At 44.3% G+C, this 15,932-nt stretch overlaps 1 protein-coding gene across 6 annotated transcripts in view; it reads left to right on the top strand.

Annotated features, from left to right (window-relative positions):
- KDM5C (lysine demethylase 5C) overlaps positions 1–15,932 on the top strand; it is a 42,918-nt gene that overhangs the window by 20,445 nt on the left and 6,541 nt on the right. For 2 of the 6 annotated variants that reach the window (XM_084789478.1, XM_084789477.1), the window contains exons 13-25: positions 6,531–6,650; positions 6,760–6,954; positions 10,333–10,514; positions 10,593–10,717; positions 10,870–11,017; positions 11,699–11,804; positions 12,386–12,744; positions 13,353–13,491; positions 13,897–14,076; positions 14,238–14,375; positions 14,558–15,139; positions 15,418–15,496; positions 15,633–15,832. In XM_084789478.1, the coding sequence (XP_084645604.1) occupies positions 6,531–6,650; positions 6,760–6,954; positions 10,333–10,514; positions 10,593–10,717; positions 10,870–11,017; positions 11,699–11,804; positions 12,386–12,744; positions 13,353–13,491; positions 13,897–14,076; positions 14,238–14,375; positions 14,558–15,139; positions 15,418–15,496; positions 15,633–15,832 (2,553 nt within the window). The remainder of the gene's footprint in view (positions 1–6,530; positions 6,651–6,759; positions 6,955–10,332; positions 10,515–10,592; positions 10,718–10,869; positions 11,018–11,698; positions 11,805–12,385; positions 12,745–13,352; positions 13,492–13,896; positions 14,077–14,237; positions 14,376–14,557; positions 15,140–15,417; positions 15,497–15,632; positions 15,833–15,932) is intronic. The other 4 variants (XM_084789480.1, XM_084789479.1, XM_084789482.1 and 1 more) reach the window with 3 other exon arrangements.

The raw sequence follows: 15,932 nt of genomic DNA, 5'->3' as shown, positions 1-15,932 counted from the left end.
TGGAAGATCCACATTTCTCATTTTTAATAGCTGCAGAATAGAATGGCTACTTCTTGTTGTTTGTTTTGTTTTTGAGATAGCCCAGGCTAGCCTTAAACTTGTTAGGTAGCTCAAGCTGGCCTCAAACTTGTGATTCTCCTACCTCAACCTTCCAGATGCTGGGATTGTAGGCTTATGCCACCACATCTGCATAGGGGTGCTTTTTTTTTTTAACTACCACATATGAAATAGTGAAGTAACACTGGTAAGTGAGTTTAAAAGGAGATCAGGAACATCATTTTCCTGGGTCTTCTACTTGATGCTTCTCTGGAACTTGGCTTTTGCATTTATGAAATTGTAAAGACTAGTAATAGATTGTTCAATAGATATTGCTAAAGTACTTTCTGTGTGCAAGGTCAGTGGTCACCACCCTTAAGGTCAGTAAAGCAGTTCCTGCCTGAGTATGTACCCACAAGTGGAAGACAGAGAAGAGTAAACAATTAAAATCAGCTGGGAGGGAGGCTGGAGAGATGGCTCAGAGGGTAAGAGCACTGGCTGCTCTTCCAGAGGTCCTGAGTTCAATTCCCAGCAACCACATGGTGGCTCACAGCCATCTATAATGTGATGTGATGCCCTCTTCTGGCCTGCAGGTGAGCCGGGCGTGGTGGCGCACGCCTTTAATCCCAGCACTTGGGAGGCAGAGGCAGGTGAATCATTGTGAGTTCAAGGACAGCTTGGTCTACACAGAGAGACCCTGCCTCAACCTCCCCCCTTCCCCCCAAAAAAGAAGAAGAAAATGTGATGATGATACAGCATTAATGGGAAGTTTATATTAGCTGTCGATATGCCTTAAATTATTCTGGAATCCTAGCAGAGGAATTACTGTGCTAAAACAAACTATTTTTTTGATATGTATTAGCAGGCTAGTGAGGTGGATATATAGTTCAGAGACCATAGCTTTAATTACTAGCACCAAGTAAATGAATAATAAATGAAAGAAAGAAAATGTACTTTTCTTGGAGAATTCGATCCTTAACCTGGCACTTATCCTTTCATTGCATGTTGGCTAGCAGTGAATTTTGTGAGGGGCTGGAGAGATGGCTCAGAGGTTAAGAGCACTGGCTGTCCTTCCATAGGTCCTGAGTTCAATTCCCAGCAACCACATGGTGGCTCACAACCATCTATAATGTGATCTGATGCCCTCTTCTGATGTGCAGGTGTACATGCAGACAAAACACTGTATACAAAATAAATAAATAAAATTTTAAAAATTTTTGTGAAAATTCTTGGTTAAAGAAACAAATTGAACACTGGAGAGATGGCTCAGAGGTTAAGAGCAGTGACTGCTCCTCTAGAGGTCCTGAGTTCAATTCCCAGCAACCACATGGGAGCTCACAGCCATCTATAATATGATCTGGTGCCCTCTTCCGATGTGCAGGTGTACACACAGGCAGAACACTGTATACAGAATAATAAATAAATAAATCTTTTTAAAAAAAAAAGAAACAAATTGAACATGTAAATGGCTACTTTTCCTTATTGAAACCCAGTAAAATGAAAAAAAAAAAAAGGATTTTTAAAAAGATGAATCACAGAGATGGAAAAAACAAGAGACAATGCTAATTTTTTTAATTGATCTTAGGTTGGGCGTGGTGGTGCACACCTTTAATACCAGCACTTGAGAGGCAGAGGCAGGTGGATCCTGTGAGTTTGAGACCAGCCTGGTCTACTAAGTGAGTCCAGGACAGCCAGGGATACACATAGAGAAACCCTGTCTCAAAAGGCAAAAAAAAAAAAAAAAAAAAGATGTTAAAATTTTCTTTTAGGTTTGTATATGAGTGTTTTCCCTGCATGTGTGTGCCTGATGGCCAAGGAAGCCAGAAGGCATCAGATTCCCAGATCTGACTAGTTACAGATGGTTGTGAGGCACCATGTAGGTGCTAGTAATTAAACCTAAGTCCTCTATGAGAGCAACAAGTGCTCTTAACCACTGAGCCATCTTTCCAGCCCCAGCAATAAAAGTCTTGACACTAAAAAGCAGACAGTACAGTTCAGTCTTTTTTTAAAATTAGATTTATTTTACTTTTATTTATGTGTATATGTAACTGTGTGTATGTGTGCATGTAGTGGTGGGGGGAGGGGCTGCCTTTGGAGGCAAGTAGAAGATGTTTAATCCTCTGGACCTGGAGTTACAGGAGGTTGTGCTGCCTGATATGGGTACTGGGAACCCAAGTTATGTCTTCTGCTAGAGCAACAAGTGTTCTTAACCACTGAGCCATCTCTCCAGCCCCGATCAATTGAATCTTAAGCCATTGCTGAGAACACATAAGAACCAACCCACTTTAATACTTTGTAATAATCACTTAAGAGTAGGGCTGGAGAGATGGCTTAGAGGTTAAGAGCACCAACTGCTCTTCCAGAGGTCCTGAGTTCAATTCCCAGCAACCACATGGTGGCTCACAGCCATCTATAATGTAATGCAGGCCCTCTTCTGGCCTGCGGGTGTACATTCAGGCAGAGCGCTGTATACATAATAAATAAATCTTTTTAAAAAAAGAAGAGTTGTACTTAACAGAACCTGGCATTCTGGAGGTAATGGTGGATGGTTTCATGCATATATAAGAAACTGAGATTCCCATCATTTGTGTCTGATAATATGACATTGCCTCACTCTCAAAGATTTATTTCTGAAGAAATTAGAACAGAGGGTTGTGATCTCGTAGGTGCAATTAAAGGTAGAATTTGAGTAAAAATCGTCGGATTCATCTTTGTATACATACTGGATCCTGGCCATTTTCCTCACCTGGCTGTAAGCTTACTGACAGCTGGGTCATTTCCTGCAGACAGAAAGTAGGAGTACATTTTAGAGGGTAAGGGGAATTTGGGGATTTGACTGGTGGAGGAAGAAGAAGAGGAGGAGAAGGAAGAAGAAAGAAAAACAAAAATCAACTCTAGAATTTCCCAAAATAAATTGTTTAGCCAGATCATCCTGCATTGAAGCTCACAAGTTGATAAATGTCACCTATGTACTTCTCGTTCACCATTTTTTTTTTTGTCTCTTGAAAATAAGTAGGCAGCCACAGATTATCAGGTAATCAAAATGAAGCAATAACAACAAAACCTAGAAAAAAATAGAACCAAATAGTAAGAAAGCAACTTGGAGGTAAGCTTGGCAGGGAGGCATAAAATGTAAAAGGAAAACAATCCCTGTTAACACCTTCAAATACTTATCATACTGTTTTACTTTTCTATGGTTGTAGTTATCTATGGTCAATTGCAGCCCAAAATATTTAGTAAGAAATTTCAGAAAAGAACAGTTGCTTTAGAGCTGGGCGTGGTGGTGCCCGCCTTTAATCCCAGCACTCAGCACAGGCAGAGGCAAGTGGATTGATGTGAGTTTGATGCCAGCCTGGTCTACAAAGTGAGTCCAGGACAGCCAGGGCTGTCTTAAGGGCATTAAGATGTAAGGCATTAGCTCTTCATTTGTTTGTCCATCGTGCCATGCTCTAGATGCCACCCATATTGTTACTCCCTGCATCTGGCATGGTTATTAGATTGGCTGCCCAGGCATGGTAGTCCTTGTTCTCAAACAGCCTTTGTGTTACATAATAATGTCCTTATTGCAAGAATAGTGATCTGGGGAGGTCAGATAAGACAAGGAGAATCTATATTTCTTTCTTTCTTTCTTTTTTCTGTGAAAAATTTAAACTTAAGGAAAGAAAACAATTATATGCTGAGGGTGCTAAGATCTGTAAAGGAGAGAAAAAGGTGCCAGTTTTGTCACACTGAAGACTGCAAAAAGTACATTGTTAAAATGGAAAAGTCCATGAATTTCCCATTTGTATGTCTGTGTGGGAAAAACAACACTATAAATGGGATTAAGTTCTGTCTAGGGCTTCCACTGAGTGTCTTGAATAAGCGAGACTGCAAACCTGAAGAGCAGTATGCTGTTTCAGAAGCATATAGAGGATCTACTGAGCTCTTGGAATATTGACATTTTAGTAGCAAAAGTAAAATCCAGGGGTAGGACACAGAAAATATTTGAAATAATAGATGAAAGTAGGCGCTGTGGTACATACCCATAATCCTAGCACTCAGGGAGTCAGAGGCAGGCAGACCTCTGAGTTCAAGGCCACCCTGGTTTATAAAACAAGTTCTAGGACAGCCAGGGCTACACAGAAACCCTGTCTCAAAAACAAAACAAACAAATGAAGAAGAAAGAAAAGATATTACAAAATTACAAAATTTGCATAGTAAATTTAATATTCAAATAATAGAAATTACAAAGAGTAGACAAAATGGTAGAATTATTAGTAAAATTGTTGAAAAAGTTAAAAGTGAGATTCTTATTTTATATGTATGAGTGTCTTGCCTGCATGTTAGTGTGTGCAGTATGTCTATTACTGGTACTGGTGAAGGCCAAAACAGGGCGTTCCATCTTTTGGAAGTGGGGTTGCAGAAGTTTGTTAGTCACCATGTGAAGGTTGGATATTGAATCTGTGTCTTCCGAAAAAGCATCCAGTGCTCTTAACCATTGAGCTGCTTCTATAGCCTTAAAGAAAATGTTCTCTGAAGGATTGTTTCTTGAATCAAAGAAGCCTACCTAGTATCCAAAAAAGTAGATCCATACCAAGATATATCTTGTGAATTTTTTTGGTCAAAGACTTGAGAGCAAAAGAATCGGATGAACATCTTGAAGAAGAAACAGGTTTAATTCAGAATTCTTTGAACAGCACTGAAATCTTTTTAAAGACTTAGTAAAGAGCTCAAAATAAGGAGCTGGAAAGATGGCTCAGAGGTTAAGAGCACTGTCCTTCCAAAGGTCCTGAGTTCAATTACCAGCAGCCACATGGTGGCTCACAACCATCTATAGTGAGATCTGGTGCCCTCTTCTGGCAGGCAGGTGTATATGTAGGCATAATACATAATCTACCAAAAAAAGTTTGAAATGAGCTGGGCATGGTAACACATACCTGTAATCCCAGTAATTGTGAGAACCAAGTAGAATTACCTCAAGTTCAAGACTACCTTGGACTACGTACTGAGTACTTGGCCAGCCAGCGCTAGTGTAGTAAGACCTTGTAAACAACAGAAATCCTTTGAAATAATTTTTATTTTGGAATTCTATGTTGCAGTCATATGTAAGAGTTAGACTAAACACCTCCCTCCCAAATAAGCTGTTTCTGACCATGTTCAAGCACAGCAAAGGAATAAACGAACAAAGAGAAGAGCATAGGATCTAGGAAACAGATCTGTCACAGGCTTCAAGGAAGATAAGAGGTTCAGATGAGGAAGATAAGAAATCTGCATGAAGCTGGATGTGTTGATACACACATATAATCCCAGCTGAGGCAGAATTGTGAGTTCAGGGCTAGCCAGGGCTACATATGTAGTAATACCGTATCTCCAAAAACAACCCCCTCCCCCCAAAAACCCAACAAAGCTGACTTAGAGAAAGGTAAATGTGTAGGAAAGGATGTTTGGACTCCTATCAGGAAGTTAGGGCTCAAGTTAGTATAGAAAACTAAGCAAATTGAGAAAGTGGATGCTTTTTTTAAAAAAGAGTTTTACTTATATGTATATGTGTGGGTATGTGTATGTGGGGTGCAGATGTGTGCGGAGGTCAGAAGAGGGCATCAGATCCTCTGTAGCTGGAGTAATAGGCAGTTATGAGCCCACCCAGTGTGGGTGCTGGGAACCTAACTCAGAGGGTCCTCTGTAAGAGCATTGCACATTCTTAACTGCTGAGCCATCTTCCATATTATTTAAATTGGTTAAAGCTAATATTCCAGTAATCAGAAGAGACGCATATGATTGGCCCTGGGAAAGAGAATAACACCACCTGATATTTTGTAACGAGTACGTAGAAGCATCGACTCCCAAAACTGTACAGTAAAATGAGTATTAATGTGAATTATGGTCATCTTAGTGGAAAGTGATATTTATAATTTTATTAAAATATTACTAGGAGCTGGGCACAGTGCCATACACCTTTAATCCCAGCACTCAGGAGGCAGAGGCAGAGGCAGGTGGATCTCTGTAAGTTCAAGGCCAGCCTGGACTACAAAGTGAGTTCCAGGACATCCAGGGCTACCCAGAGAAACCTTGCCTTGAAAACCAAAATATATATATATATTATTAAGAAAGTTGGGGGGGGGGCGGCTGGAGAGTTGGCTCAGCAGTTAAGAACACTGTCTGTTCTTCCAGAGATCATGAGTTCAATTCCCAGCAACCACATGGTGGCTCACAGCCATCTATAGTGAGATCTGGCGCCCTCTTCTAATGTGCAGGTGTACATGCAGGCTAAACACTCAATATACAATAAATAAATTAATTTTTTTAAAAAAGAAAAAGTTGAAGTGACTTGATGAATATGCTTCCTATGCCTTGTGACTCACATCACATTTCAGAGCAGAGGCCTGGGATTCTGTTGTCACACTGTGTTCCCTGAAGCTTTCCTTTCTCTCCTTTAGGACCCTGCTTTTAGGTCAGGTTACTAACAACTGGAAAACCTTGATTTATGTGTCTTAGCCTTTTTTCTGCCCCCTTAGGTTGTTCGCACAAACCAGTGTGCAGGAGAATTTGTTATCACTTTTCCTCGTGCTTACCACAGTGGTTTCAACCAAGGCTACAACTTCGCTGAGGCAGTCAACTTTTGCACTGCTGACTGGGTAAGTCTGGAGTGTGGTGGGCTGGTAGGGAGAAACAGAAAGATTGTGGGGAAGCCAAGACACCGCTGGCTTCAGGGTTGGCCAAGTTGAACTTTAAACCTGTCCACAGTTGCCTGCTGGGCGCCAGTGCATCGAGCACTACCGCCGGCTACGAAGATACTGTGTCTTTTCTCATGAGGAGCTTATTTGCAAGATGGCTGCCTGCCCCGAGAAGCTGGACCTGAACCTGGCAGCAGCCGTACACAAGGAGATGTTCATTATGGTGCAGGAGGAGCGGCGTCTACGAAAGGCTCTGTTGGAAAAGGTGAGTAGTAGAGCTTTCGGTCAGGGATCCTAACTTGGTAAAGGCTGGGGAAGGCAAGGCTAACTTCTGGGGATAGATGGGCATAGCCTTTGTTCTTGGATTGTAGTAAAAAGAGCTAGGTACATGTGAGTTGAAAACCACATTTTGTTCTCAGCCCTTACAGTGCCTGGCAACTTACACAGGTCAGTTTATATCACTGAGGGTGAGCTTCCTCATCTGAAAAATGGAAATTCAGTTTGTCTTTTTGGGTCACTGAGCAAGTTAATGATATTTGGTCAGTAATGGCAGGCTACAGTGATAGTGGTTATCATCCTTACGCAGATGAGCCACTAAAATAGGCAGACATATGAAACCCCTGTTGCTGATCTTTTTGGTCACTTCATCAAGTTACTTAGAATGTAAGTCATAGTTTCACTTTCCCTCCTTGTAAATTGGTAATAAATACTTGAGCTTAATTTTGTTTGTTTTTCACACAAGGTTTCTCTGTATAGCCCTGGCTATCTTAAAAATTGCTTTTTTAGAGGTTGGCCTCTAACTCAGAGAGAAGTCTGCCTGCCTCTGTCTCCTAAGTGCTGGGATCAAAGGCGTGCGCCACCACACCTGGCTTAAGCTTGATATTGTAAAACTTGAGTAAGTTGATATTTCCAAAACAATCTACTACTACTCTTGCAATGTAGTAATATTGATACATGAAGAAAATGATTGAAATATAGAATGTTTCTTAGGAAATTCTGTTTTATTTATTTATTAAGATTTAGTTTGTTTGTTTGTTTGTTTTATCCTTCTTCACAGTCTCCTGAGTCTTGAAATTAATGGGCATGCGCCACCATACCTAGCTATTTTTGTGTTTTTGTTTTTGTTTTCCCTAAAGGTGGTTGTTGTTGTTGTTGTTGTTGTTGTTGTTGTTGTGATTTACAGCTGGGCAAGATGGTGCATACCTTTAATCCCAGCACTCTAGGGGCAGAGGCAGGTGGATCTCTGTGAATTTTTAGAACAGCCTGGTCTATGTAGTGAATTCCAGGCCAGCCAAGGCTACATAGTAAGAGGTATTTTTATGTGTATGGGTATTTTGCCTGCACATATGTTAAGTCTACTGTGTGTATGCAGTATCTGTTGAGACCAAAACTGGGGTATTAGATCCACAGGAACTGAAGTTACAGACATTTGTGAGCTGCCATGTAGGTAGTGGGAACTGAACCCAGATTCTCTACAATAACAAGTGCTCTTAACTGCTGAACGATCTTTCCAATACCCTCAGCTATTTTTTTAATTTCCAATGATCCATTAACTTGGGTAAAATAATGTGTTACGTAGAAAGTAATCCTACTTCAATAGATGTTCCATAAGTATATGTCAGTTGTGTATGGCTGAGTGGCTATTGCTATGCCTGTCTGGTTAGGGAACAGCTGCAATGAGGATCCTCCATGACATGATGTTGTAAGTTTAATATTATAGCTCAATGGCAGAGTGCCACGTAGCATGTAGAAGATACTGGGTTTGATCCCCAACATTGGAAAAGAAAGAAAAAATTACAAAGAATGCTGGTCTTAAGGGATCCTGAGTGGCCTATTTGGGGGATAATGCGTTTTTAGTTTAAAGTGCATGCACAGGCTGGCTATGGTAGTACATGCCTATAATCTCAGCATTTAACTAACAAGTAGAGGATTGCCCTAAATTTCAGGCCAGCCCGGGCTACAGTAGCAAGGCTTGTCTTAAAACATACACACATAGACACACACACACTCATAACTTTGCTGTGAACGTTAGATATAGTACAGGCTTCAGCTATAGAAATATTGGAAGTCTGAAGCTTCTCATTTGTTGTATTAGTTGGTAAATCTCTTAGCTTTTCCATGTATCCTATTCACTATGTTATTAAATGATGGCCCTGTGCTATGTCACAGTATGAAAAGGAACAAAAATCAAGATTGTAAGAATTCTGTACCTTTGGCACTTAACTCAGAGATAAGTTCTGGGCCCTCTAGTCTTGAAGTGATGATGTGTGGTTTTGAATGTTTTTATGGAGAAGTCTCAATATACAGCTGTGCCTGATCTGAAGAAATCTAGGGGCTTCATCCTTGCTTCTCTAACTTTGGATTAAAAATTGTCTAGAATTAGATCCTCACTTGGACAAGTTGCTGGTTTTCTTTGTTACCCTTTAGTAAAATAAGATGCTTATGAGATGCATCTTACCTACAAACAAGCTAATGATATTTGCTGAGTGCTTCATAATCCAGTGTTATTATATTAAGTTCTTAATTGAAATACTTAGAGCAATCCAGCAAGGATGATAGTTCTGCTGACAAGAGGAGCAAAGAAATCCAGAAAGATTTAAGTGATTCTTTCATGATGAATGAACAGTCTCAACCCCATTAACAGTGGAGGGAGACCTGTCATTTGCATTGACCTCATGCCTCACAGAGGTTTGTTTCTAAAGTTGGTATGTAAGACAAAACTTTTGCAGCCAACATTTCTTCTTAAAATCCCTAAAATTGCTCATAATTGTTGTCTCTCAGTGGCTCTGACATATTTGCATCTTTGGCTTTCCATTTTTAGGCATGCATTTCTTTTTTAACAAAACCAACCAAACAACAACAACAACAACAAAACCCTGTACAGTTGTGTTCCTATAAGCCCTGTTGGTGTGCAGTGTTTCCATTTGCTAAGCAGGAGCAGTATCTGGAACATAGTGCATGTTGAATAACTGAGGCCAGCATTGTTTCCTAGGAAGACTTTCCATCCCCACCTCTCTGCTGCCTAGGGCTACGTTCTTCATCTTTCTCACTAAAAGGCCCTTTGTTGTTTTTTGTTTATTTTTGTTTTAAATATTTTATTGTAATTGCTTTTTACTTACTGGCTGGGTGGTGCACATGCAGTGGTGAGCTTGTGGAGGTCAGATGACAACTTCTGGGAGTCCATTTCTCCTTCTACCTTAACATGGGCTCTGGGAGTTGAATTCAGGCTGCCAGGCTTGTGCAGCAAGAACCTTTACTTGCTGAGTCCTCTCGCTTGTCCTTGTGTTTGCTTCTGTAAGACATTATCTTGCTATGTTGCCCAGGCTGGCACTGAGTTCACAGTAATCCTTCAGCCTCAGCCTTCTGAAGGCTGGAATTACAAACATTTGCCACAATGCCCAGCTCCTAATCTGAATCACACCCCAAGTTTTTTGTCTTCATAATTTTTTTTATCCTGAAGTCCACACTGATCCAGTCACTTCCGATCTGTGTGAACCCCTGCTTTGATGCTGTAGACTTGACAGAGGGCAGATGTGATGACCAGTTTGACTTTCCAATCTCCACAGCCATCATCATAGATGGCTGAGATGGGGTTCTGCCACCCTGTCTGGTTCTGAATAATGTGTGGGTTGTATGCCCCCAGGGTATCACCGAGGCTGAGCGCGAGGCTTTTGAGCTGCTTCCAGATGATGAACGTCAGTGCATAAAGTGCAAAACCACATGTTTCCTATCTGCCCTGGCTTGCTATGACTGCCCAGATGGCCTTGTCTGCCTTTCTCACATCAATGACCTCTGCAAGTGCTCCAGTAGCCGGCAGTACCTTCGGTAAGTCTAGGGCCTACCTGAAGGAAGAAGGAGAGTGCAAAGTTGGGCTAAAATGTGCTTTGTCCTATTCTTTTCCAGGTATCGGTACACTTTGGATGAGCTCCCTGCCATGCTGCATAAACTGAAAGTTCGAGCCGAGTCCTTTGACACCTGGGCTAACAAAGTACGAGTGGCCCTGGAGGTGGAAGATGGGCGGAAGCGCAGTGAGTGATTGGGGCATGCGCGCAGGGTGGGGGTGGGAGGAATGGTTGGAGGGAGTCCACAGACAAGTTCTGTTTTCTTCTGTATCCCTGGCCTTTTCCCTCTGCCTTTACTTAACACTGCCTATTCCTTGCTGCCCTTTTTCTATCTCCAGGCCTTGAGGAATTGAGAGCACTAGAGTCTGAGGCACGTGAACGAAGGTTTCCTAACAGTGAGCTTCTACAGCGACTGAAGAACTGCCTGAGTGAGGCAGAGGCTTGTGTGTCCCGGGCTCTGGGATTGGTCAGTGGCCAGGAAGCTGGGTATGTTGGTGCGAGGTGTGGCAGCACAGATAGCCTGATGAAAAGTGTGTTATAAGGGGTGGATTCTGAGTATAGTGGGGCCCATGAAACATTAGCAAGAAATTGACATGTGTGAGATGGCCTGGGAAGTAGTACTGCAGAGAGCAAGGAGGGCAGGTAACTTTTCATAGAGAAGGAGAGCCTTAGCAATAAGGAAAAGTTGGAAGTGTTTATTTTATCAGTGTCTATAGAAGATTAGGGAATTTGTGGGCAGGGGGAAGTGTGGGAGGTTTAGGCATAGAATAGGACACAAGAAAACCTGAGCATAATTGCAGTAGAGGGTGGATTTTAAAGTCTAGGGGCTGACAGTGTAACTTAATGTTTTCTTAGTATGTGAGGTTCTGGGTTCTGTCTCCAGCTCCATGTTGATCAGTGGTGGGTGTAAGAAGAAAGTCTGGCTTCTGTTACCCATCACTAGTTTATAAACTCCTTCACCCTCTGACTTTCCCTCTCTCTTCCTATCCCTTCATCCTATGAAGATGCTTAGATTTAAAAACCCTCCCTCTGTAGCCTAGGCAGTTATGCGAACATTGAGGCACAAGATCAAAGTAGAACAGATATGGTGAGGAATGGTTTGGGCACAAATGGATGGAGGGACCTGGGTGGGTTTGGATCTGAAATCTCACACATAAAACTTCATAGTCCTGACAGGGAGGCTGGTCTACAAATGACTTTGGCTGAGCTACGGGATTTTCTGGGCCAGATGAACAACCTGCCTTGTGCCATGCACCAGATTGGGGATGTCAAGGTGAGGAGAGGTGGGCTTAGGTAAGGCAGGGTGCATGTGTGAGAAAATAGTATGAGCAAGTTTTTAGATTTGGGACTTGGGACAGGGAGCAGGGATATGAGTACAAGATGCTGTGTCAAAGGAAGGTTTGCCTAAGTGAAAGAAAAGATAACAAGGGTGTTTGTTGGGTTTCAAACAATGAATAAAGTTCATAAAAATAGAAGTAGGATGGAGAAGGCAGGGCACCTCAGAGTAAGCATGAGAGTTTATGTAGCATAATTTTTCTTAGGGTAAAGAAAAGCACCAAGAAGTGCTTTGAGAACAGAATCCCATACAAACATAAATGAAGTACAGATTTCTGATTAATCATAAATAAAACTGCCTAGAAATTTACATTTTAATTCAATCCCCAGGGCATCATAATGAGTAGTCAGCTCTTAGAGGAACTACTGTTACAGAATTCAGAGAACAAGAGTTCAGTTTATGTTAGATTTCCAGTTCTCAAAAGGTTGTGTTGAGAGGTGCTGGAGCAAGGATATGTGGGGGGACCTCTTTAGTGGTTCTAACTGAAAGGTGTGTTCTTCATCCTATTATTTTGGTAGGGTATTCTGGAACAGGTGGAAGCCTACCAGACTGAGGCCCGTGAGGCCCTGCTCTCACAGCCCTCCAGTCCAGGGCTGCTGCAGTCCCTGTTGGAGAAAGGGCAACAGCTGGGGGTGGAGGTACCTGAAGCCCAGCAGCTTCAACGGCAGGTGGAGCAGGCACGGTGGTTAGATGAGGTAAAACGCACGCTGGCTCCCTCTGCCCGAAGGGGTACCCTGGCCATCATGCGGGGACTGTTGGTTGCGGGGGCCAGTGTAGCCCCTAGCCCTGCTGTGGATAAGGCCCAGGCAGAGCTTCAGGAGCTGCTGACCATCGCTGAACGCTGGGAAGAGAAAGCCCACCTCTGCCTGGAGGCCAGGTAAGTCCAACCTGTCCCCTCCCTGCCATTCTTTACCTTCAAAATGTAGTGGAAAATCTGAAGAGAATGGCTGTGGGTGGCCTTGGGCGTCCTGTGTAGGTCTATTGAGTTTCTCTGCTCTTTTGCTCCTTGTCTCATTCTTTTTTCTTTTTAAGTCTGTATACATAGAGGCATAGGTAGGCTGAGGAGAACAGTTTGTGTGTGTGTGTGTGTGTGTGTGTGTGTGTGTGTGTGTGTGTGTGTGTGTAGCCCAATACCAATAGGTCAGCATGTATACATGCTCAGCAGCACAGGAAACAAGCAGATGAGTGGGTATAGGTAAAAAGATGCCACACACATGGGGTGTCACAGGATAATACAGGTGGTTAGTATGTGATCTCCTAGCAAGCTGACAGTGGCAAACATAGGTGCAGAGCTATGGCAGAGGATGTATGGGTGTGTGAAATCTTAAGAAAGCAGAGCCTGGCAACCACGTTTACCAACATAAAAGCACAGAAGCGGCAGCAGGAATGACAAGTGCACAGCTGTATATAGCTACTGATCAGGTTGGACTCTGATCCATAGATCAAACTGGCCTGCTCCCCAGCTCCTCCTTTTGTTGTCTTTAGGCAGAAGCATCCACCAGCCACGCTTGAGGCCATAATCCACGAAGCAGAAAACATCCCTGTTCATCTGCCCAATATCCAGTCTCTCAAGGAGGCTCTTGCTAAGGCCCGGGCGTGGATTGCTGATGTGGATGAGATCCAAGTAAGGACCAGCCCTGAGGTACCACATTATGACAAGGCAAAATGTTCTTGCATTGCGTTTATGAGGCTGTCCTGAAGGAAGTGGGGTGCTGGTCAGGATGAGGATGGTAGAGCAAGGAGGCAGGTGTGTTGAGAGTAGAAAAGGACAGGTACCCGGCAGTAGGTAGAAAAGGAAGAGCACAAAAGCATAGCTTGTCCAGTATCCCTGGAAATTGACCGGCTGGCTACTTGGACTGAGCCAGTGAGTAGATGCAGGTGTCATGCATGGTGGAGGGTATTCCTGAGGACAGTGTTGGCTGTTTCTGCTTTGAGACTGTGAGGGCAGACCATCCCAGCTCAGGCCAGATACGGAGAATTAGTAGGTATTTGCAAGTTCAACTTGCCTTTCTCTCTCGTCTGTGCTCAGAATGGTGACCACTACCCCTGCTTGGATGACTTGGAGGGCCTTGTAGCTGTGGGTCGGGACCTCCCTGTGGGGCTGGAAGAACTGAGACAGCTAGAGCTGCAGGTACTGACCGCACACTCCTGGAGGGAGAAGGCCTCCAAGACCTTTCTCAAGAAGAACTCCTGCTACACATTATTGGAGGTGAGGCCTGGCACTTTTACCTATACCCTCTTCTTCCCTGGCTGGCTGTTTTGAGGTAGTTTATATGAGAACATGAGCTTTTGAGGGGGTCATGGGTGAGGGGAGGAGAGGATATGGGAGATAGGGAAGCCTGGTCATTTGCCTCTGTCTGCCTGCCTCAGGTGCTCTGCCCGTGTGCAGACGCCGGCTCAGACAGCACCAAACGCAGCCGGTGGATGGAGAAGGAGCTGGGGTTGTACAAATCTGACACAGAGCTGTTGGGGCTGTCTGCGCAGGACCTCAGGGACCCAGGCTCTGTGGTAAGAAGCTTAGATACAGATGGGTGTAAAGAGCCTGGTGATGATTGTCTGAACCCTGTGACCATGGGCAGACCACTTGCTCCCTGAGCTCAGTTTTCCTGGTTTGGGAGTGGGGTGTTGAGTCCAGAGACCGAAGGAATCAAATTGCTTACCTGTTCTTCCCCCTTTCCTGGGCACGGCAGATCGTGGCCTTCAAAGAGGGGGAGCAGAAGGAGAAGGAAGGGATCCTGCAGCTTCGTCGTACCAACTCAGCCAAGCCAAGTCCACTGGCATCATCGACAACAGCATCCTCTACAGCCTCTATCTGCGTGTGTGGGCAAGTGCCAGCTGGGGTGGGAGCTCTGCAGTGTGACCTGTGTCAGGACTGGTTCCATGGGCGGTGTGTGACAGTACCCCGCCTCCTCAGCTCCCAGAGGCCCAGTCTTACCTCATCCCCACTGCTGGCCTGGTGGGAATGGGACACCAAATTCTTGTGCCCTCTGTGTATGCGCTCACGGCGCCCACGCTTGGAAACCATCCTGGCACTGCTGGTAGCCCTACAGAGACTGCCTGTGCGGCTGCCTGAGGGTGAGGCTCTACAGTGCCTCACAGAGAGAGCCATCAGCTGGCAAGGCCGTGCCAGACAGGTTTTGGCCTCTGAGGAAGTGACTGCTCTGTTGGGACGGCTGGCTGAACTCCGCCAACGGCTACAGGCTGAATCCAAGCCTGAGGAATCCCTTGCTTATTCTTCAGATGGTGGAGAGGGCACTGGCACTATGCCTAAGGTGAGCTTCCTAGCCCAGCTCTTAACCTCAAATTCCTGTCACCTGAGCATAGGCTCCAGCACTGCCCCCGCTCTCTAGCTTTAAATCTTCTTTGGCCTAGTTTTTTTGTTCCATCCTCTATCTGTCCACATTCCTAGACCCTGCTCTCTATTGGCACCCCTTGTTTACCTTCCTCCAGGAGGTAGACTCTTCCAGGTTTGGCATGGGTAAAGGAAGAGTAGGGCCTGGCTCTTCAGTTCAGTTACCCCCTGCCTTTTCCTGATCTTGATATTTGATAGGTCCAGGGGCTGTTGGAGAATGGGGACAGTGTGACCAGTCCTGAAAAGGTAGCCACAGAGGAGGGCTCAGGTAAGAGAGGTAGGTCTAGCTGTAGTGTGAGTGGGATGTTGAATGGGTATTACCAGTGTGGCCCCTGATGTCCTCAGCTCTGTTATAGTGGTGTAGGATAAGACCAAGGACAGTCTCTAATCTAGCCTGTCCCCACATCTTCCAGATCTGGAGCTACTATCCTCGGTATTACCACAGTTGACTGGCCCTGTGTTGGAACTGCCTGAAGCAACCCGAGCCCCACTGGAGGAGCTTATGATGGAAGGGGATCTGCTTGAGGTGACCCTAGATGAGAATCATAGCATCTGGCAGCTGCTGCAGGCTGGGCAGCCTCCAGACTTGGAGAGGGTCCACACACTTCTGGAGGTAAGGAGAGAAGTCATTGACATGGCCAGGCCAGGCCAAGTAGGCAGGGAGCTCGCAGGCCCCGACTACTTGCCTGTACTTGCCTTTTAGAAGAGAGGGA

This window comes from Acomys minous (genome assembly GCF_964271855.1).
Source record: "Acomys minous genome assembly, chromosome: 7".
Classification (NCBI taxonomy): domain Eukaryota; kingdom Metazoa; phylum Chordata; class Mammalia; order Rodentia; family Muridae; genus Acomys; species Acomys minous.
The sequence above is the reverse complement of the archived record's forward strand: the minus strand, read 5'-3'. Positions and strand labels throughout refer to the sequence as shown.